The sequence below is a fragment of the Sarcophilus harrisii genome, chromosome 2, assembly GCF_902635505.1.
Source record: "Sarcophilus harrisii chromosome 2, mSarHar1.11, whole genome shotgun sequence".
Lineage (NCBI taxonomy): Eukaryota > Metazoa > Chordata > Mammalia > Dasyuromorphia > Dasyuridae > Sarcophilus > Sarcophilus harrisii.
This window is the reverse complement of record NC_045427.1, coordinates 581,011,226-581,033,907: the sequence shown is the minus strand read 5'-3', so window position 1 is coordinate 581,033,907 and position 22,682 is coordinate 581,011,226. Positions and strand designations below refer to the sequence as shown.

The window sequence follows — 22,682 nt, the reverse complement described above, 5'->3', positions numbered from 1 at the left end:
CAATTTAACTTTGAATTAATTACAAATTATTTCAAACTTATAGTCTTTGAATGAATGCATGCAAAAATCCTTAGGAGTTAAAGGTTAAAAGATTATTTAGAATCTTCATGAAATCACATTTTAAACACTTAGACACATATATTTATATACTCTTGTTTCTTCTTGCATTTTTAGGCTCCAGGGAGTGGAACCTATATCTATTAACTGATCCCTAAATGCAACATATGTGTTTGTAGGGAATCTTTAAGGATTTATCTGGTCATTAGTTAAATTTGGTTAAAGATAGAAAAAAAGATTAATTACCAAATGAAGAAGATGTTTCAGTTGATTCTGGATTATCTGGAGCAGCTAAAAGACAACAAAAGCTAATGCATTAATTTTAAAAGGTCATTTGTAGCCTCGAACTAGTTCCTTAGCAATCTACAAGCTAATAATTACGTGTCTATTCTAAGGCACACATAATGCTCCCTGGACTTCAGTTTTCATATCTATAAAACAGAAAGGGTGCTTTATATTCATTATCTCATTGGCTGTCCTTCAGAGAGATGCTATTATTGTCCACATTTTATAAATGAAGGTCAGAGAAGTTAAGGGATGGTCAGATGATAGATATGTGGAGCTAGAAGGGACCTTACAATCAAATCCTCTCATTTTATGGATTAGGAATCTATGGTTAGAGAAATTAAATGGTCACCCACAGCCATTGCAGTGAATGGTACAGGTAAAATTATAACATAGAGCTACATGAAACTGGCGTATCCAAATAGCTCATTCATGCTCTTCATGGATTAGTAGAAAGTGTATTGGACTCGACTCAGATTCTGGTTCAGATATTTCTCAGTAGTGTAACTGAACAATATCATATCTCTCTGCTTCAGTTTCTTCAGCTGTAAAATGGGATAATAATAGCACTTATCTCCCAGAGTTATTGTGAGGAAAAAATGAGTTATTTGTAAAATTCTATGCAAATTTTAAAACACTTTTTAAATGCTAACTATAATTACAAGCTATTATAAGATCTGCCACTAATCTCTTTGAACATAGGCAAGTCATTCTGTGTTTCTTGGCTTGATTTTCCTCATCTCCCAAACAGGATGGTTGAACTAGATAATTACTAAGATCAGTTCTAGCTTCATAGTATGTATTTTGTGATCTGGAATATTTTGAGTTGTGCGTGTGTGAACCTGTAGATTGGGTTTCATGAGTAGATTGAAATATATTACAAGCAAGGAATTTCTAAGGAAAATTATTAGTAACATTAACCTTATGTTTTGCATAATTGAATAATAGTTTTATAGCTGGAGGGTTTTTAGAGTCAATTTAGTTCAACTGCCTCATTTGATAGATAAGGGAAATGAATCTTAAAGAGATGAAATGATTGGTTGACACTAGTGTTAACAACAATAAAACAACCAACATTTAAGTCTGATGTTTAATATTTAGGTATTAAATATCTTAAGTCTGACATTCAAACCCACGTCCACTAACTCCAAATCTAGGACCCTTTCAAATGAAAGTAAAGGACCTCATTGAATAAATGGATAAGTTGGGCATGTGGTAATTGTAAAGGATGATTGATGAACAGTGGAGTGCTCAGTGGTATCATTGTATAGTCACAAAGTGTGGAAGGCCCCCAATATGTTGGGTAAACCCACTTTGGAGAACATATGGAGATATATAGGCAAGATTTATATAGGATGGGAAAGTGTCAAGGGGTTGTAATTTGTGTCATTAAAAGGGGCTGCATTGATAAGATAATAGATTCCATTTGAATATTTCTCAAGAATTTGATTCTATTTGAGCATTTCTGTATAATACAGCATATATAATTTTTTCACGAAAAGGCACCAGAGTAAACATCATGAATATCACACAAAAATAAAATTTGCTATATCTTTTCTCCTCTCAAATCAAATTATTAAATTAATTTCATAATGTGGAGGAACTTCCTGATATGGAAATTCCCTTCACCAACACGGATACCTAACTAATCTGCAACAAAGAGATAATTCCCGGCAAAATTTTACTAAGGGGCCTATTCCCTTGCTTCTAGAGTCTAAGGTCATCCCTTTCATTTCTGTGACCTCAAATACTGGAGAGGCTGCTGAAGTATCCTCTTAAGATAGAATATATCACCTGGTCAGGCAGGTCTATAAAAATATCACTGATATGATGAGTTTTAAAGATATGACTTACCTGAACAAACAACCCCAGCATCTTCATGGTGGCCACAGTTATGTACAAATAAACCAAGATGATGGCACTGTCCAATATTAGTCTCATTGCCATCACATTGTACATCATCTAGTAAAATGCTGCCCGATCCTTTGCCAAACATGCTGTTCCTTGGGGCAGAGAGGGCAAGCCCACAGTCCAACTGTCTGCACACCACACTGGCAGCTGAGATGCTCCAGAGATCATCACATACAGTCCCCCAGGTTTCATTGTGATAAACTTCCAAACGACCTTCACACTTGTTCCTCCCATTCACCAGCCTTATTACTGGTAAATCTAGGAAAAACCAATGAGTTAAGTCAACAGGTGAAAATGTCATTTTGGCATAAAATATTTCATCAAAGAAATGATTTAAAAAAGGAGGTGGACTAGTCACATTAGGAGAATGAGGGGGAACAGATATAAGTTCACACGTGTAACTAGTATCCATGAAATGTTAAAAGACCTAGTCAGAAGTTCTTAAGGGGCCTAGGCCGGATTTCAAGGGGCCTTTAATGTTGAATAGGAACAATTTAATCATTATGTCAATATGACTCCTTTCCCTTTTAATCCTATGTATTTTATTTTATGCATTTTAAAAATATTATTCCAAGATGAGGACCCTAGGTTTCATCAGATTACCAAACCATAAGCAATAAATAAATGAAAATGTAAACAAAGACCAAATGAAAAGATGTGGATGGGTTTTAAGTGAAGAGAAATATAAATATAATTTAAAATTTCAAAATAATTCATGTTGAAAATTAGGGATCCAGACCTTGAGTTTTAATCCTATGTTTTTAAAATTTGGTCTGATAAAATGAACTTTAGTTCTCTTTAATTTAAATTAAACGTGATGCAGTATTTATTTGGAAGGTGAGGATTGCTGTGAAATCAAACAAATTAGTCAGTAAAGATTTATTCAGTGTCTACTCTGTGCTAGTTACTTTTCTAAGTGCTGAGATAATTAAGAATCAATAGGATATAGCTTAATGCTTCCATTAGCAATATATAAAACAGATGTGGAGTCTACTAATTTTTGTCTCAGATTGTGAAGTTTTAGAATTGCAGACATAGATTACTGGAGTTGGGAGGGTCTTTAAAGATCATCTAATTTAATCTCACAAATTAACAGATGAAGAAACTAAGGCTCAATCAGAAAGATATTATGACTTTTTTTCAAGTTAATGGGGTTAGTTAGGAAATGAGATATTTAGGACAGAAACCTATCCTCAGATACTGAATTCAGTGTGTTCTTCATTATGTTAACTTCATTTCAATTTTCAAAGACATCACAGTGGCTATCCCTGCCTAGCCCTCATTTCTCTCTTGTTCCCTATTTTTCTCTATGCATTTATATATGTATATCAATTGATTGTATATATGTATTTTAATAATGAAGATAATTTTAAATAACAAGAGAAAGCATGTAGTACCTACTTCAGTAATTTTAAGGCACACAAAGCATATTAGAGGGTTAAAAGCCTGGAAAAAAATCATTTTTTAGTTAATAAATATTTCTAAGCAAGGTTTGTTCAAGTTTTGAAAAGGAACATCCATGCTGCAAAAGGCATGTGTCAACTACATTATTTTTGACCATAGACCCTCCAGAATAAAGAAAAAAGTTCTAGACTGCAAAGTGCTATTTTAAATATAAATTAATTTTTAATTGGGAGACAGCTGTGGTATAATGGAGGGATGGCCTCAGATTCAGGAAGACTTGGGTGAAAGTCTCATATCTCAGAATAATTGGCTCTATGACTGTGGATTAGTCACTCATGTTCTCACTGTCTCAGACCTTTCTCTCAGACTGCATTGTAGAAGTTGCTTATTTGTCAGAATGGAGTTTTGAGGGAAGGAGTTGCTGCATGGGAGCTCCACACACAGATGAAATCACAGTTCTGGTCCTATCCTCCTTCCCTCCCTCACTAAACCCGCAAAGATCATGATTACCTATTAGATGGGGAACAAATGTATTTTCCTTAGGAGCTGGAATATCTAGAAATGCAAAAATAAAAGTAAGGTTAACTAGTGTTCCAAATAAACATAATTTCTTACATCATTTTGTTTAACAGCTTTTAAAAAGAATTCCAGTGATATTCTAATTCTTAAATTTGATGGCTATTCTTTGGCCCTCCCACTTTTTGAGCTTTCTTCTCTTAGATTCTGTGACACTCTTCTCTCCCTGTCTGTTGAATACTGCTCTTGCACATCTATCTATTGTCTCTTAGTCTCACATAATCACAGAATTTAAACTCTGGAAGGGAACCCAAGATACCATTTAGTACAATCTATCCCTGACTGAGAATCCTCTCTATAATCCCACTAATAAACATTCATTTATCTTTTGTTGGAAGAGCTTCAATGAAAATTTCACTGCCTCTGGAGATGATACCTACAGATAAATTTAACTCTAAGAGAGTTATCTTTATATCAAGCACAAATCTGTCTACCCATGACTGTCATTCATTTCTTGTTTTGTCCTCTGATATCAAGCAGACCTAAGAAATGAGAACTTTTCAGTTCTTGAAGTCAGATAAATCCCCTTTAAATATTCTCTTCTCTAGGTTGAACATCCCCATCTCCTGCAATCAAAATGCTCATGGCGTGTTTTTTAGTCCCCTTCGCTTTCTTAAATTATCATCTTCCAAATATATAATGGCATATCTACAGCTATTTTAAAATGTGTCATGTAGAACTGAACATATCAATCTATTAACTCTTAAACATAAGATTTTATGTCCACCCTGAGAATGATGCAGAATAAGATTTGAAGGACAGGAAGATCTGGGGCGTGATCTACTTATAGGAAAGATTACTGTCAGGTAGGTGATACAGCAGATCACACTGAGCAGCCATTGGCTCACATTATCACAGAATTGGGCCCAATCTAGTTCAATACCTTGAATTTACAAAGGAGGAAACTGAGGCTCACAGAAATTAAAAAGTTATGCTCAAGATCATGGAGCAGTGACAAAGGCAGGATTTGAACCAGCATCTTCATATTTCAAAGCCAGCGTCATTCCTATTGTCTATCTGCTGTGGGACACTGGACATCTTGTGTGTGTGTGTTTGTGTGTATGTGTATGAGGGGGAGGCATTAGGAGGATGTCCTTGTAGGAATGCGGAATAGCGATTTCTCTCTTTCTACAGTAATTTCAATGATCTGCTGAAAAGCCAGTATATTTACTATGGGTGAATGAAGTAGGACAAAATTAGGTTTTAAGCTAAGTTTTGCTTTTTAGCCCAACTAACACAATCAATATTGAATAATTGATACCTGGCTTTCCTCCTGATGGGGAATCTGTGGAAACAAAAAGAAAGCATTAGTGATGACTAATGATACATTAGTTACAAGATTAGAAACTGAAATTTAAGCTTTGACAATGAAACCAGGTGTAAACAATTGATATTAGCTTTCCTTCATACATATTTTCGAACTTTTCACAATCTGTGTCCCAGTTAATTTCTTTTTTTATTAAAGCTTTTTTATTTTCAAAGCATATGCATGGATGATTTTTTAACATTAGCCTTGCAAAACCTTGCGTTCCAAGTTTCTCCTCCCTTTCCCCTTTCCCCTTTCCAATATATGTTAAACATGGTAGAAATACATGTTAAATCCAATATATGCACACACATTTATAAAATTACCTTGCTGCACATGAAAAATCATGCCCTAATTAATTTTGACCAACTGGCTAATAAGTATCAAATTTGAAAGCAAACAAATTGGTTGAATAATGACTCTCTTTATGCAACCCCCAAAATATGCCCTCTTGAGCTAATGTCATTATAGGAATAAAATGAGACTAAGTAAGGAGTCTGAAATACTTCCCCCATAATATTGCAGTTGGGGTGGATCATTCAGTCTTGTTTTTAAAAGTTTGAATATTTTTAGGAATAAGGACCAAGAATAGTACAATAGGAGTACTATATAGTTCTTTTTTCCCTGAATTACTTTAATATACCAAATATTTCTAATGTTTATGATTGTGACACAATACCATATTTAAAAAATATATATGTATGTATGTAGGAGCCAAACCAACATACTTGAACAGATTACACTGGCATCTTCATGGTGCCCACAGTTGTGGGAAAACCAGTTATTATGAGGGCACTCTTCTAAGGAGGATTCCTCTCCTGTACAGTCAACATCATCCAGGATAATGCTGCCAGAGCCGGGGCCGAACCTGGCTCCTGGGAGAGACTCCACAGCCGCTCCACAGCCCAGCTGCTTGCAGACGACATGAGCATTTTTGATGTTCCAGTTGTCATCACATACGGTCCCCCAGGTGCCATTGTGATAAACTTCCACACGCCCCTGGCATCTGTCCTGGCCAGCTGCTAACCTGATACCTGGACCTTGGATTGAGAGATGACAGAGCCAACTTGAGGTGAGACTGGCTTGCAAAAACTTGACTATCAAGTTGGTGCTGAAGGGCAGATTCTGTTGTATTAAGGAACCACCAGAGATCTACCTTTTGGGGTTTTGTTTCTCCTCTTAGAATATAAAATCATTAGGTGGAGGGATTTCACCTCTATCTCTAGTAACTAGCACAGTATTTGTCATCTAAGAAGCACTTAATAATTAAGTCATTCAGGGCATTTTTTTGTGGTTATAGTCCCTACCTCCCACCCTCATTTTAAAAAACTAGATTGTCAATATATTAGAATTCTCTTCTTCCATTTGTATAATATAAAATTAGAGATGGGTCTTCTAATAAAAGGTAATTATTTACACCACTCTTTGTAATACCAAATGGAGCTTTGGAACTTCAGGACAGGGAACTATTCTCCTTGATATTATAGTTTATTTGTCTCTGGGCTGAATTATGGGTAACTCAAGGATATATAATATAGAAGGAAGAAGGAAGAAAAAAGTTTTTTATACTTTGTGAGCATAAGAGTATCTCTAGGCAAACTTTTGAAATAAGTAAAATTTGTCTTTCTCTTCCTCCTTCCTTCTGGGCCTCTTTTCCTATTTTTGGAGCTTTGCTGATGCATAGTATTCCTGATGGCCTAAAACTTCTCTTATATTACCTCACCCTACTCTACTGCATAAATTTTATTTCCTTTTCTTCTTTAATAAAAGCAAAACAAAACAAAAAATCCTTCCATTAACTTCCATTCACATTGATTTCAGCTAGGTATTAGGAGAAATTATTAATTCATACTAATGTAGAATGAGAACAAGCTCCTAAATTCTTCCATAGATATTTCTATTTTAAAAGACTTAAAGTGAAAAAATGCCTAACTTATAGCGTTTTAGTCAAGAAAGTTGCATGTGTCTGAGTTTGAGCAGACTTTTTTGTTCAAAAGATTACCATGAAAACAGACCATCCTTTCCTACAGGTCTACTCCTAGAGGTCCTACTCCCAAAAATGGCTCCTGTTTTTTTAAAATATAATTTCTTCCTTTTATCAAATTCTGAATTTAGAGTTTCTCCCAGTGACAGTGAGGTTGGTGGTGGAGTAGGGAAGTAGAGGATAGGAGAGCAGGTGGTATTGGTCTATAGGGTGACAGTAATTCAGGGACTATCTGTATAAGGTATTTCTAGCAGTATACAATATTTTTCTAATAATCAATCAATTTAAAAGTATTTAGTAAGTATCTATTAATACTGTGTTAAGCACTTGGGATGCAGCAATAAAAGATAACATGTCTTCCTTCAAGGAATTTAGAGTCTAGCTATGAGAGACAGCATGTACAGATATATGTAAAATATATCTTATATTTTATATTTTTATTACAATATAAATATATTTTATAATTAAATAATAAAATAAATATAAAAATATGTTTAATATTTAATAATTATAGATAGATAGATAGATAGATAGATATAGATAGTGATTTTGAGGAGGCACTAACAGCTGTGCCAGAGGCAGGGAGTGTTGCAGTGGGGAGAGGAACACTTGATAAGAAAGATGTCATGTAGAAAGTGATACTTGTGAGACAGCTAGGTGGTGGAGTGGATGGAGCACCTGAAGGCAGGAGGACCTGAGTTCAAATGTGACCTCAGACACTTAACACTTCTGGCTGTGTGACCCTGGGCAAGTCACTTAACCCCAATTGCATCAGCAAAAAAAAAAAGTGATGCTTGAGCTCAACCTTGAAGAAAACCAAAAATTCTGAGAGCTAGAAGTGAGGAGGAAGTTCATTCTGGCTTTCAGGGAAAGGTCCAATGTAAAAAAGGTCCAGAGATAGGAGAAGTGGTCCTATCTGTGCAAAACAGTAAGTGGACCAGTTTGGTTTGGATCTTAGTGTGTATGGAGGGGAGAAATATGCAATAAAGATGAAAAAGTAAGTTAGGGTCAGGTTGTAAATGGTTATATATGTAACCTTTTAAATAAATAGATAGAATTTAAATAAATTTTAAATAAGTAATAATTTAAATAAAGATTGTAAAATGTTGTATATAACACACAGAATAATATTCGATCCTAAGAATGCTATGGAGAAATTGAGATTTGCTATGTAAGGAATTAACATGGCCTGATTTGTATTTTAGGAAAATCAATTTGGCAGCAGTGTGAAGGAAGGATTCATTGGATATAATTATGTAGCTTCCCTGAGCTAAAGATAAAGTATGATTCATTGTGAGAATGTATAAGAGTTACCAGCTGTTGGGGATGATTCTGTTGAACTCGGAAAAGCTGCTGCTGCAAATAGAAAACAAGAGAAATTATGTAGCATATTTGTCAATATGATTAAATTCAATTATCTGTGGTTTGATTTTGCAACCAATTTCTAACTCTATGCTTGTGTTCTTCCATTATCTCTGTAGATTCTGGAGTGGTGGCTTATATCATTTTACTTGTATTTATTTGCTCAAGTAAATAATGATTTAACATCAACTGCTCCCTTCCCCAATATTTGGGGGAATTCCTTTATTTTTTAAAAAAATCATCTGTTGGATTTAAAACCAGATCGATTGCTCATCAACAGGTTGTTCATAGATGAATAATTTTCTCATCACAATAACTCTTAAAGATCATCTATTAAATCTTAGAGGGATTATATCTATGTGGTTGACAGTAATACCGACATCAAGGAAATCATGAGAAATCACCATTAAAATATAAAGACTAAATATTAAAGTGAAGCAAAAATAACCTGCGGGACAGATAGAAATGTTACTCTTCTTCCCACCCTTTTCCATTAAGATGGAATCTGAAAGTAAAAAATACAAGTCTATGACCTGTCTTTGGGTTTTCCTGGGAGCAATACAAGAATAATTGACTCTGTCTTTGCCATTGACAAGATGACTTAGAAAATATTTTGTCAGAAGAACTGAAAAATACCTGATGTTGAGTCATGTTCTACAGTCACTGCTGATGTTGGAGAATCCATTGTAACTAAGAAAGACAAAGGAAGTTTAGGTAAATATTGTACATATGCAGAAGACTCATCTCTTTGAATAGTGTTCTGGAAATTAAAATTACCCAAATATGGCAGTTGTTTATTCGCAGACCTAAAATCCCATAACTCTTATTGCTCCCTGCTCACTTGTTATTTCACTATGTATAGTAACAAAACACTTCTCACACCAGTTTGGAACCCAGTTATATAAACAATACATGTATTCATTTTGTTGATTTATTGAATCATTATTGAATTAATTATTAATCAACTGTTGATTACCAACTCACAGAATTTTAGAATTCAGAGCTTGAAGAGAATTTAGAGATAATTTAATACAGCTTCTTCCCTTTGTAATTGAAAACAAAAGGCTGACAGAGGTAAAGGACTTACTCATCATCATATAGGTATTAAGTAGCAGGACCAGTATCCAAAGATCACATATTCAATCCCTGCTTTGTAGAACGTCTAGAGTTTATTTGGAGAAATATGATTTGAAGCTAGAATTTGGTTACTAATAGTAATGAGGGAATTGAGGCAGGCAGTCATAAAATGATTTTCCCAGGGTTATTTAACTAGTAAATATCTAAGGCTGGATTTGAATTCAGGTTTTAATGACTTCATGAATCCAGATCTAATGCTCTATTTAATTGCATGCTATCATGAACCACTTTTTTAGAAGCAAGTGCTTTTGAATTTATAGAATCATTGGTCCAAAAAGTCCTTTATTCCATTCTACTTCTTTCACATGATTCCTCCGCAATTTATTCAAGTGGAAATAAAATAGTACCTGAACAGCTAACTCCAGCATCCTCATGATGGCCACAATTATGGGAGAACCAGCCACTGTTAAGGCAATGCCATAGTTTTTCTTCATTTCCAGCACATTCCACATCATCCAAAACAATAGCTCCTGATCCTCGGTCAAAAGATGCTCGTCCTGGGGCTGCAATAGCTCTCCCACAGTCCAGCTGTCTGCACACAACCTGGGCGTCTCTGAGGTCCCAGCTGTCATCGCACACTGTGCCCCAGGTGTTATTGTAGTACACTTCAACTCGTCCTTCACATCGGTGACTTCCATTCATCAATCTCAGAGAAATATCTTTACAAGAGAAAAAAATTGATCATTGCTCTATGGTACTTCCCATTTAATAGTATTTTCAAAAAGAGAGTATATGCAATTTCAAAGAGTTCAGTGGATTCCAAATGTGTCGTTTGCCTATGCTTTGCTCTTCAGGAAAAAATCTTTTTGGACAAATCTTTTTTACTTTTCACTTTGACAGGAAAGTATTGACCAAATTAGAAGAAATGGCTTTTTAGGAAAAATTCATTATTAGGTGAAAAGATTGATTTCTCTGACTTTGAATTTTGAATCAAAAAGGTTTTTTTTTTTAAACAAAGACAGCATTAGATAAATAAAATTTTATTTTACATAAAATAGTGCATGTAAAAAAATTTCCCAGTTATGCTATCACATAGGCTGACTGAGTCTAAGTCCCTCAGTGACCAGCTATAGTATGGGAAATTAAGGGTTTTTTTAGCACCTGCATCAATTCTTTCGAACCACTAGAATACTATTGAGTGCACTACAATTTCAATGTAGCTACTATGACTAAGGACAAAATATAGAATAATAAAAAAGTCATAAGTTCAAAAATTAAGATCCCAATTATACTTTTTTGCTATCAAGGTAAACCATTAAAATAAACTCAGATATTCTTTGTTAAAACCATTTGTGCATTTGAGAAAAAGGATAATTTATCTGACTTTTAAAAAGAATGATTGAACACAGAATACTTTCACTTTTCTTTGGTTGACTTATTTACTAGTCTTATAAGCAGTGGGTAAGTCTGAAGTCAGAAAACTCAGGTATTCTACCAGACAATGCAATGAATGAAACAATCTTTGCCTGACCTAGAGTGGATGTCTTGTTTTGATTTCAACTCAGTTTTTGGAACACACATTCTTACACTGTGGAATGAAATCTGTTAATTTTTCAGAAATACCCCAGCATCATGAGTACCTACCACTATCATTTTCATCTTGTACTAGGGAGTAGTAGGAAGCGTAGAAGCCAATATTGGTGATGATGGCATCGCTGTGGAACACAACAGTCATACTATTGGAGGAAGATGTAAATATTGGGGTGGTGCTGGAACAAAACCTCCCCAGGGAAAAGGACGTGCTTTGGGGACCATCAAATACTTCTACGAAGTCATAAGGACAGCCATAGAAGTTTTCCATCCTGTGAAATGAAATGACATTGTCTCTTAGCAAAACCATTTCCGTGACATAGCGGATAGAGATTTAGGTTTGATAACAGAAAGACCTGCATTCAAATTCTACATCAGATATTAGCTGTGCAACCGTAGACAAGTCTGCCTCTCTCTCAGGTTCCTCTCTGCCTCAGGTTCCTAATCTGTAAAATGGGGAGATTCCAGTTCTGAATCTATGGTTTAATGAAATGGATGAAGGAGAAAGAACATTGGATTTGAAGATGAGCACATTAGTTAGCTTCTCTGAGCCTCAGTTTCCCTATCTGTAAAATAGTCTGCAATGCCTACCTATCACAGAGGATTGGTATGGAGTTGAAATGAGATATCAGTGAAGTTCTGTAATAGTAAGGAAGCAATAGAAACCTGAGCTACTTTCAAAATAGATTTGTTTCTAATAGGAAGTACAAAGCAATTTATTATCATATTTATTTATCTGACATTATCATATTTAACTAAATATTTATTTATTTAAATATTTAAAAGTCTCCTTATTGCATTTGACCAAATATTTCATTTTTGAGGAAAAATATATATATCCTTTTATATAGTTTGTCCCCACTTTTGTCCTCTACCCTATTACCTCAGCAGTATGAGCTCTTAGTTTTATGAAGGTTATGAAAGAATAGCAAAAAAGGTGTGAATTGTTTAGTTAAAAGTTATTATTTGTAAGTTCATATTTATCTCAAGCCTGTTCTTATCTAGTCTTCAGCTGCTAAGTATTATTAGCTCTTTTCAGACTACAAACTGTTCATGCTTTAGCAAGAGATGATGCAATAGCAACTATATATTATATATTTGTGTGTGTGTGTTTACACACACATTTTACTTACTTTAGTACTTCAAATGTGAGTTTGACATGAGCCTTGCTGTCCACTTGTATTTCCCAGGCACAGACTATATTTGTGGGGTATTTTTTAGGGTACCAAGGACTGGAAAAAGAGCCTGAAGAATTTGTGAGCAAGCCACCACAATGGAAATTTTCATCTGCAAAAAATATGGAATGAATCACATGAGATTCTAACCAAGTTGTGATTATTACTGGTTGTGTGAGCAGGGTTACATTTCCAAGTCTATTTATCTGTAAAATAGGGATAATAGTTTGTACTACCACTTATCTCAAGGGATTCTTGTGAGAAAAATGCTTTGTAAATTTTAAAGAATTACCAGATATATATAATAATAATTATTATTATTACTATTATTAGTTTGGATTAATGGGAAGGGCATAGGTAGGGTTGGAAGTCAGAATCCCTAATTCCATTCCTGGATGCCATAATTTTTATGCTTTCAGTTTTTTTATTAGGCAGTGGGAATAATAATGGATACATAGTCATCTATATAGGATTATTTGAAAATAGGAACTGGATCAGTGTTTTTATTGGTTAGGAAGCTCCTGATTAGAAGGTTAGGGACTTTTACAAATCAGTGAAGTTCAGCACTGTCTTTGCAATCTAATCTCATATGGTTACCTAGAACAAAGCTTCTTTGCTACTCCATATAGGGTCACATAAGTGAATGTGGGGGGGGTCATAAAAATTCAGCAACAGATAAAGGTTTCTGAATGCTTTAGATTCTATAGTATCAAATATTCTGTCAAGATTTAATTCTTTATGTAAAAATAAACAAGCATATCCATCTCATTAGGATGCAAATTTGCTTTCATCTTTAAGAAATGATAAAATTATATGTATACCAAGAATTGTTTTTAAATTTTTCTTTATGATTTATTATCAGTAAATGTTTGATTTGTATAGCCACCTATATTTTTTGGATTTATATCTATATATCTGGGGTTGAGTAAAAGTTTCTCTGATGAAAAGAGGTTGTGAGTGGAAAAAATTTAAGAAGCCTTGGCCTAGAGCCCTGAGAGTTTAAATGACTTGCCCAGGATCATACTTATGGATAAGTTACAGGCAGACTCTGAACCCAGATTTCATGATTCCAAGGCAAGCTCTCTATCCACTATACTATTCCTCAGGAGAATCATGAAAATAAAATTATAGAAATTCATTTTGAAAAGTTGAAATGAGATAGGCAGTGTTATATAACCAGGATAGGGTTTTTGATTTAGTAGTCATGAAGAACTCAGTTCAAATCCTAGTCTGACAATTGGCAAGTTACTTCAAGTTACTGTGTGAAGTTATAGCAATAACTCAGAAAAATATCTTCCTCCTAGAATTTTTGTAAAGATCAAATTAAATAATGGAAATGTAAATATCAGATATTATAAATGTCACACACAAGATAATATTTTGTATTCAGATAGAGCATTGATTAAGTGACTTCTTAAATTCCTTTCTATAGATACATATATGTCAATATATTTAAATATGACATACTCTACATTTTTTATCTTCTATTAAGATCAAAAGTTAAATCAGTAACTTTCAGCACTATATTTTTTGAACAAAGTCTTTGTTTTGTCAGGCATATAGTCACAACCTCTCATACCTTCCTGTACAATGAGGAAAGAATACTAACTTAGGGCCTGGAAGTGTTGTGCTCTGAAAACAGATAGTTTCAAGCTTTATGGATCTTTTGAGCTTAGGAGTTCTGAGCCACAGTGATCCAGGCCAATCACATATATATATATATATATATATATATATATATATATATATATATACCAAGTCTGGCATTAATATAATCAACTCATGGGAGCAAGGGACCATCAGGTTGCCAAGGGATGGACAAACTGGCCAGAAAAGGTCAAAGCTATCATGATGATCAGTAAAGGGTTTGGCTGTGAATGGCTTCCACACTTCCAATCTAAGCAAGATGGGGAGGCTCAGACTTTTTTTTTTAAAGACGGTTGGCTGAGTACAAAAAGCAAATAAATGGCAGCAATACCTATAGATGGAGACTCATTATTCATGTCTGCAAAATAAAGAGAAAAAAATCATCATGAACAAGGATTGTATAAGTCAATTGGATCTTTTAAAATACAAATCGCTCAAAAAATATTGGACCACCTCTTAGAACCAGGAATAGGGGTTCCTTCTCTATATTTTATTGAATATTTGATGATTAGGTCCTTTTCAAATCTATTCATCTTAAACACTTAATGTTTCACTTCCTCTACAATACTTATCTTGTATTATTATGTCACAGCTATTTTTGTACCCTATTATTGCCTCCTAAGCCCTATGAGGGGAAGGCACCATATTTGATCTGAACTCTTTCCTCCAGCACTTAGCATAGTTCTATGCATATAGAAATTGCGGAATCTTTCAGATTGTTGAACTGAAATTTCCCTGAGTTTGAAATCAAAGCAGTAAAATCAAAGTCTGTGAATTTCCTATGTCACTCTTGGCTAATAATTTAATTTCCTGTCTATAAAGTGTATTGGAGGATTTCTGATGTCTATTCTTGGGAATCCTCTCAGTTTAGCATCCCTCTTCTTCTATCCCCGTTTGATAGAAACATGATATAGAAAATGATACCTGTTGATGCTGATTGGGCATGGCCATTAGAAGCTGCTCAAATCCAGAAGAAAGAAGAGCCAAAATAGTAAAAGAATAGCATAATTAAATAAGAAACATTACAAACTTTTTACAATAAAAATGCTTTCTATTCAATTACCAGAGTTGATAGTAGCAATAATAGTCAATGGCCAAATTAGTTCAAAAGTATGTGAACCACTTCTAAATTGCTAGAGTAGATGAGTAACTTCTCTAATAAGACAAGACAAATTCAGTTGGGGGCTGGTGGGAGTGGAGGTACAAAACTCATACTTCAGGAAATCAGACCTAAGAACTCCATAAGAATAGGGGAGGGACAAGTGCACTGTTAAGATATAGAAACATTATATTTTTGGCATGCCCCTAATTTGCCAATATACTCACCCTATAAAAATTGAAAGAAAAAAAGTGATTCATTTTGAAGATTGATCCTTTTTTTAAGCATACTTTTTTCTTTTACTTCATTTTTTTTAGAATTTTTCACATTTTTATTAAATGCCTTAGACCTCACATTTCATGAAAAAAATAGATATCTCTGGTATGTGGATTTTTTTCTTTTGTATTTATATATGAAGCCTTTTATTTTCAAAGCACATGCATAGATAGTTTTCAACATTCACTTTTGCAAAACCTTGTGTTTCAAATTTTTTTTCTTCCTCCTTTTCCCTCCCCCTCCTCTAGATGACAAGTAATATGTTAAACATGTGCAATTGAAAATATTCATGATGAAGCTATGCTATGTCTTAGTAATAATCATTTCTCTAATATTCACAAACCTCTAATATTCACAGTAACACTATTTTCTAGGTTCTTGTAAGGAACTGAAGTTGTTTATAGACCAATAGTTGGAAGTATCCATACTTTTTCTTTTTTTTTTTTTTTTTTTTGGAAATGGAGAGATTGTGGGATGTATCTGTTTGATTTGGCTAAAGGAAAGAATTCCAATTTCTTTTCTTAACTAATTATTATTGTGAAGTAGGTGCTAAGTTTAGTAGTTTTTAACTACCAAAGGAGTACAAGTGTTTAAATTTCAATTCTCTAGGATCAAAATCCTGTTGGCCCTGCTAAGTTGTAGCTCTACTCATGGGAATATCAGATTGGATTTTTCCTCACAGGTTTAATGATGGTACAAATAGAAATGAGCAATTTTTTGTTAATTGACAATGATGGAACCTCTGAAAGTGGAATTGGCAAAAACACCATTAGCAGCATAAGAAAGACTGTGCAGTTTAATGTGATCATTTGGAATCAGCAGGGATCATTATCATTAAGTCAAATGATAGCAGAAAAGTCTTCTGATTTGATATGAGGATTTTTGTGTGACTTCTTGCTTTGCCATTTGTCCTCTGTGGGACTTTAGGCAAGCTACTTTACTCTGGGGGCTTATTTCTTCATCTATCAAAAAAGAAAAAAAAGGGTCCTTTCTAGTTTCTATAAATATTTTTCAAAATAGATATGAATGATAGCATAGTAGAGAAATTCTTCCTTTTAGGAACTGCTAGATTTTGAATATTTGATAATTCCAATATCCTATTTATCACCATCATCCATTAACTAATTCATTCATATTGAGTCTTGTGTTCCGATGTATTCTGATGGAACCTTTGTATATTTTACACAGATATGCAAAAGATCTGGAATGACATTAAATGAAGAGAAACTCTCAGTGTGGGCACTCTATCATCAACCAATGTAGACTACAAGACAGTAAATAAATCTTAGAGTGTTGTTTGAGGAATGTAGAAGTTAAGTAACACTTTAATAATTTTAGGAAAGTAAAAAATCTATAATATAATAGAAAAATGAAGCAAAAAGATGGTGATACATTCAAGAGCACCTTTTCAACTACTCCTTGAGGGCACCGACAGTGCCAAATGGAACGTACCTGAGCAGACAACACTGGCATCTTCCTGGTGCCCACAGTTATGGGAGAACCAACCGTTGTGTATACACTGCCACACTTTGGCTTCATTTCCAATGCATTGCACATCATCCAGAATTATGGGTCCTGAACCTCCCACAAAGTGGTTTTGTCCTGGTGCAGAAAGAGCTTGTCCACAGCCCATCTGCTGGCACACGACCTGGGCATCTGTCAGGTCCCAGCTGTCATCACACACTGTCCCCCAGGTGCCATTGTAGTATACCTCTACACGACCTTCACACCTGTGACTTCCATTCACCAGTCTCAGAGACATATCTTAGGGACATAAGAACAACAACCAAAAAGAATGACTTAGCTACAGAGAGGATTTTTATTCAAATTCCATTTCTAATACCAGCTCTGTGGGATTATGGACAAGGAGCTTCACATTTTTAGTTCTCAGTTACTCCTCCTTGAAATGAAGGGGTTGGATTATAAGTGAGTTTTCAGCTTTTTTCCAGCAGTAAAACTTTGATTCTCTGCTTCTGTGATTTTCAACTTAGGAATGGAACCTACTTTCAAAACCTGGATGTCAATGTTTTAGAATACTAAAAAAGCCAGATATGCTATAATTAAAATGAGCAAATTTTGGCCCTAGATAATAGAAGAGTAAATGCACCTCTCTTCTTTTACTGCAAAGGTAAGGGTCAACAGATACAGCATGTGCATATATATGTATATATATATAATATATGTGTATCACATATAATAATGATGGTAGTTGATTTTGTATAACTTGTTCTTGATTAAAATGAAGACCTTTCTAGGTAGTGCTGAGGGAATATCCAGAAATGACTGAGAAATAAAAACAAAAAGCGTCAATTAAGAAAAATTGTTATTGCTTTTTAAAAAATATTGAGTTGTTAGATTTAAAGTTGTCAAAAATTCAGTGTAAAATTTTCAGGTTTAAAATTTCAGGTTAAATACTCCAGTGAGCAAGGATCACATGCAGGTTACAGATGGAAATGAAACACTTTAGGATAGAAAAGTGTCAAAAATAAGTTGACTGGTGACTGGAATATGTCAGCTGAAATGATGGAAAGAATGTTGGTTAGGGAGTCAGAGAACCTTTGCTTTAAATTTAATTTCTGATGGTTACTATAAGCATTACCTTAGACAGGGCATTTAGCTTCCTGTCTCAGTTTTCTCTTTTGCAAAATGAAGGGGCTGAACTAGATGTCCTCTGAGATCCCTTCTAGTTCAATATCTGTAATTTTTGTTAAATGGACATTTTTAATGCTATATTTTAAAAATCTTTTTTTTTTCATCTGTAGCATATTTTCACTCATTCCCTTGGGAATAAAGGAAATGACTCTAACACTACCACCTCCTCCAACATACACAGACTTGATTCTACACTACCTTCCCCTTCACCTAATAAAAAAGTCATCATTTGAGAAGAAAAGAAGTGTCTACAAGTGCCTTTAGGGGAAGAACAGGTAGGTATCTTATGTAAATAAAATTACAAGTTGTGCCGACAAAGGGCTTGCTTTGGAACAATTTTTTAGTATTATTCTCTCTTAAAAACAAAGGAGTCAACTTCAGTGATACCTACCAGCTTCCCGTTCACCTTGCTGAATAGCATTATACATTGCATAGAAGCCACTATTGGTGATCATAGCGTCACTTCTGAACACAATTGTCACTTTGCTTGAAGAAGAGAAAAATGTGAGATCTGTTCCAGCACAGAATCTCCCCATGGAGAGGTAGGCAGCTTGCATGCCATCAAAGACTTCAAGAAAGTCATAAGGGCACCCATAGATATCTTCCAGTCTGGGAAGGGAAATGTATTGTCATCAGTTTTCTGCCATTATGATCATTTAAAATTCAAGTTAAAAAAATGAAAATTCACTTAAATGAATATTCTGACTCCAACTTTAACCTTTATTCCACTATATATACCACTTATATTTAAGATATTTGGAAGCAAGTTAGAGAAAGGAAAGGGTGATATAGTCTGGAAATAAAAAGTTAGAAGAAAGAGTCAGGAAACATGGGGAGGCAGGTAAGAAACAAGAATGGAAAAACTATCAAAGAGAGAAAAAATGAGCTAGATAAATGATGCAAAAACAAGAGCAAAATAATCTCCTTTTGTAGAACTTCTAGATAAAAGTGAACTAAAATTTTGAAAATCTTTCCCAAAGGAAAAATCCAAGTATGTTTAATCAAAATACTGGTTCCTGTATAATGTGGATATTGGAAGTGTCATGGATTAGGTTGTTCACTTACTTCAGACTGGGGATCTGAAGTTCTATATGGAATTTCTCATTCACATGTATAACCCATACACATTCTACATTTGTGGGATAGTTTTTAGGATACCAAGGGCTAGAAAATGAGCCAGAAAGCTTTGAGATGACTCCACCACAAGAGTTTGTTCCTCCTACAAAAGGGGAAGAAAGGAAGTCAGTTTTTACTTCTATACATTATTCATATTTTTACTACAAATAATTAAGGAGAAAATGGGATAACATCCATTTCACTTCATAGTTTGAGAATTAGTAAGTTGGGAAAATGGTAGACAAATTAAAAACAGTTCCAAGGTGTGTGCGTGTGTGTGTGTGGGGGGGGAGGGAGTGGCAGAGTGAGAAGTCATGGAAATTGTAGCCTAAAAATGGGAATGCTATGGCACTTTTATATTGAACTGATGTGCTCATAAATTGAGATAGCTTGTGTACAATCAAATTAATTGTCTCCTTTTTCACATTTAGTGCCCTTACTTTACATTACAATTATTTTCCACCCTCCCACTCTTCCCTGCCACTTCCAGTCATGTAAAATCATTCCCTCCCTGTCCATTAACTTTAGATTTTATAGCAAGGGAAGTTGTTTTAGGACAATTTAATTCACTCACTTCTTTGCCTCCATAATTGCCGACTGAATCATTATTGGAACAAAAAAATCTACTCTGATTTTAAAGGTTTTAGAAAAAGTGATTTCAAATAACATTATAGGGAAGGGACAGACTTTCAAAAGGAGACAATTAACTTTGAGAAAGGGTGCTTGTAAAACTGAAAAAAAAATTAGGAAAAGTTTAGAAATTTTTAAATGCACTTAAATTCATATCAGAACCCTTGATTTCAATGTTTTGATGTGTTTGATGTTTTCTCAGTAGAGAAAGCCCTACTCCTGAGTTATAAATGATTCAAACAAGTGAGAAGACTGCATCAAAACACTTCCATATAAGTCAATCATGATTGATTTCTGCTAAGTTCTGAGACTTACTGATGCTGTAGTTCCTTAGATATTTCCTTGATAAGTGAGAATTACATTGATTCTGCAATCTCATCTAAAATTCGAGGGGAAGGTATTTAGGTGTTTCTTTTTATGGAACTAGCATTTAGTAAAAACATTATAAATAAATACTCATTCCCCAGTGCTCTGAACACAGTGACATTTAAAAAATGTTTGTTGTTGCTGAGGATATTTAGGACTCTTACAGAACTCATGGCCTACCTGGAGGTGTAGGAGTCACACTTGGAATTAAATTTTCAGCGTCTATATAGAAAAAGACAACATAAAATTAAGGAAAATTCCACTTTCACTTTAAAAATTGATAAGAAATCCTTGCTATGGTGACCATGCCTATAAGAATTAAACTTAGTATCTATTGAGCTAATGCTCAATAACTTGGAAACAACTTGTGTTTCCAAGTCCTAAGTCTTATACTCCAATAGAAATCTAGAGAAGTTCTATAGCCTAGCAGAAAGTGTACAGGACCTGATGTCAGGAAGTTATGAGTTTAAATAATACCTTAGATGTTTATTAGTTCTGTGACGCTAGGCAAATCACTTAACTACTCTCAATCTCTGTTTTCTCACTTAGACTGGAAATGATTATCTCACAGAGGGGTTGTATCAAATGAAAAGAATATATGCAAAATGATAGGCTCTCTGTCTGTCTGTCTGTCTCTCTTTGCCCTTCCCTATATTTCTCCTTCATGTGTGTGTGTGAGAGAGACAGAGAAACAGAAAGAGAGAACAGAGAAAGAGAGAGATAGAGACAGAGACAGAGGGAAAGAGAGAAAAAGAGAAAAGAGACAGAAAGAAAAAACAAAGAGATAAAGGGAGAAAGAGAGAGAAAAAGAAAAAAGTTTCCCTGTGAGATGCTGTCTTTCTTTCTTTTTTTCCCACTAAAATGAATACATCTTATGAGCAAGTTCTCTTGCTGTTCTCTGTTGTTATATATCTTTATAGCAATCAGGAAGTTTAAATATAAGGGTCAGGAAAATTGAGAGAAGAATGTACACTTGAACATGACTCTAGCATCTTTATGATGACCACAGTTGTGCTGAAACTAGCCAGAGTAGGAACACTGTCCAAGACAGTTCTCATTTCCTGCACATTGTAAGCTGTCCAGAAGGATGCTTCGTGGTCCAAAGTGAGCTTCCCTGGGGGCTGAAATGGCGTTCTCATTTTTGAACTGCCTGTATACCACTCCTCCTTAATTCAGATCTCATAGGTCATGCCCCCTGTGCTCCAGGTTCCCTGGTAATGAACCTCAACTCTTCCTGCACATCTCCCAGAACTACCAACAAAGAGCAGTTCTGGTCCTTTATCTAAACAATTTTAACTATGAATTTTTGAAATCTCAGCAAGGAATGAGTTATACTTAATGGAGTTGAAAGATCACCACAACACAAAGGATCTTGAATATCTTCCCATTTTTAAATGTTCTTTCCCTATAAATATTGGAATATGGCTACACCTCCATATTATTTTAGAAGTATACTTATTGTCAGATGTTGTTCCAGGGTTGTTTTATTCACTTCATTATTGATACCCTTAATCCTTCAACAAATATTTCTCTCTCGTGGCTGAAAGATTCTAATCTAATTTGTATTCATCCAGTCTCTAAATATTGGGCAGTAGAGATAGAGGAGAAATATGCTTCAAAGAATAAAAACTGTGTTCACTTTTTTTGGTCAATATAAATGCAGTGAACATTCCTTAATATACCTAATTGCTTAATGAGCAACAGTAAGATGGACTACAGAAAGTAAAATGGACTCCATTCTTTTCCATTCTAATTCATGCTAGTTATATAAATATGAACTTAGTAACTTTGTTTAGAAACATATTATATTATATATTTTAAATATTTGTAAGGAAGGTCACCAGAACACCTGGTGAATAAACTGTGATGAATTTATGGGAGGATTTAGATGAGAGTTATATAGGATAGGCAGGGTGTGGATGACTTACCATCTGAATTCTTGGGAGGAATAACAAGAAGAGCATGGGTCTACTGGTGTATTGAAGTATTTCTAAACATTCTTCTTAAGTTACTACTTATAAAATGATAGTCTAATGGCTTTTAAAACCAAGGCTGTTCCAGTAGGTATCCATATATCTCTTCAACTCATTAAAGATATGCTCTGTTCTACTCACAGTTTAGTAGCAATGCAAACATTGGTCCTTACTTCCTCCATGTTCATTTTTATGT

General features: G+C 34.5%; 1 protein-coding gene across 1 annotated transcript in view; it reads right to left on the bottom strand.

Moving 5' to 3' along the window:
- Positions 1-22,682, bottom strand: part of LOC100929866 (deleted in malignant brain tumors 1 protein-like) — a 173,629-nt gene that overhangs the window by 66,564 nt on the left and 84,383 nt on the right. Inside the window, 13 exon segments of the mRNA XM_031949362.1 lie at positions 2,197-2,511; positions 6,268-6,631; positions 6,992-7,005; positions 8,175-8,201; positions 10,370-10,681; positions 11,607-11,824; positions 12,686-12,839; positions 17,154-17,513; positions 18,793-19,010; positions 19,467-19,620; positions 20,694-20,735; positions 21,485-21,709; positions 21,712-21,795. Coding sequence (XP_031805222.1) covers positions 2,197-2,511; positions 6,268-6,631; positions 6,992-7,005; positions 8,175-8,201; positions 10,370-10,681; positions 11,607-11,824; positions 12,686-12,839; positions 17,154-17,513; positions 18,793-19,010; positions 19,467-19,620; positions 20,694-20,735; positions 21,485-21,709; positions 21,712-21,795 — 2,487 coding nt within the window.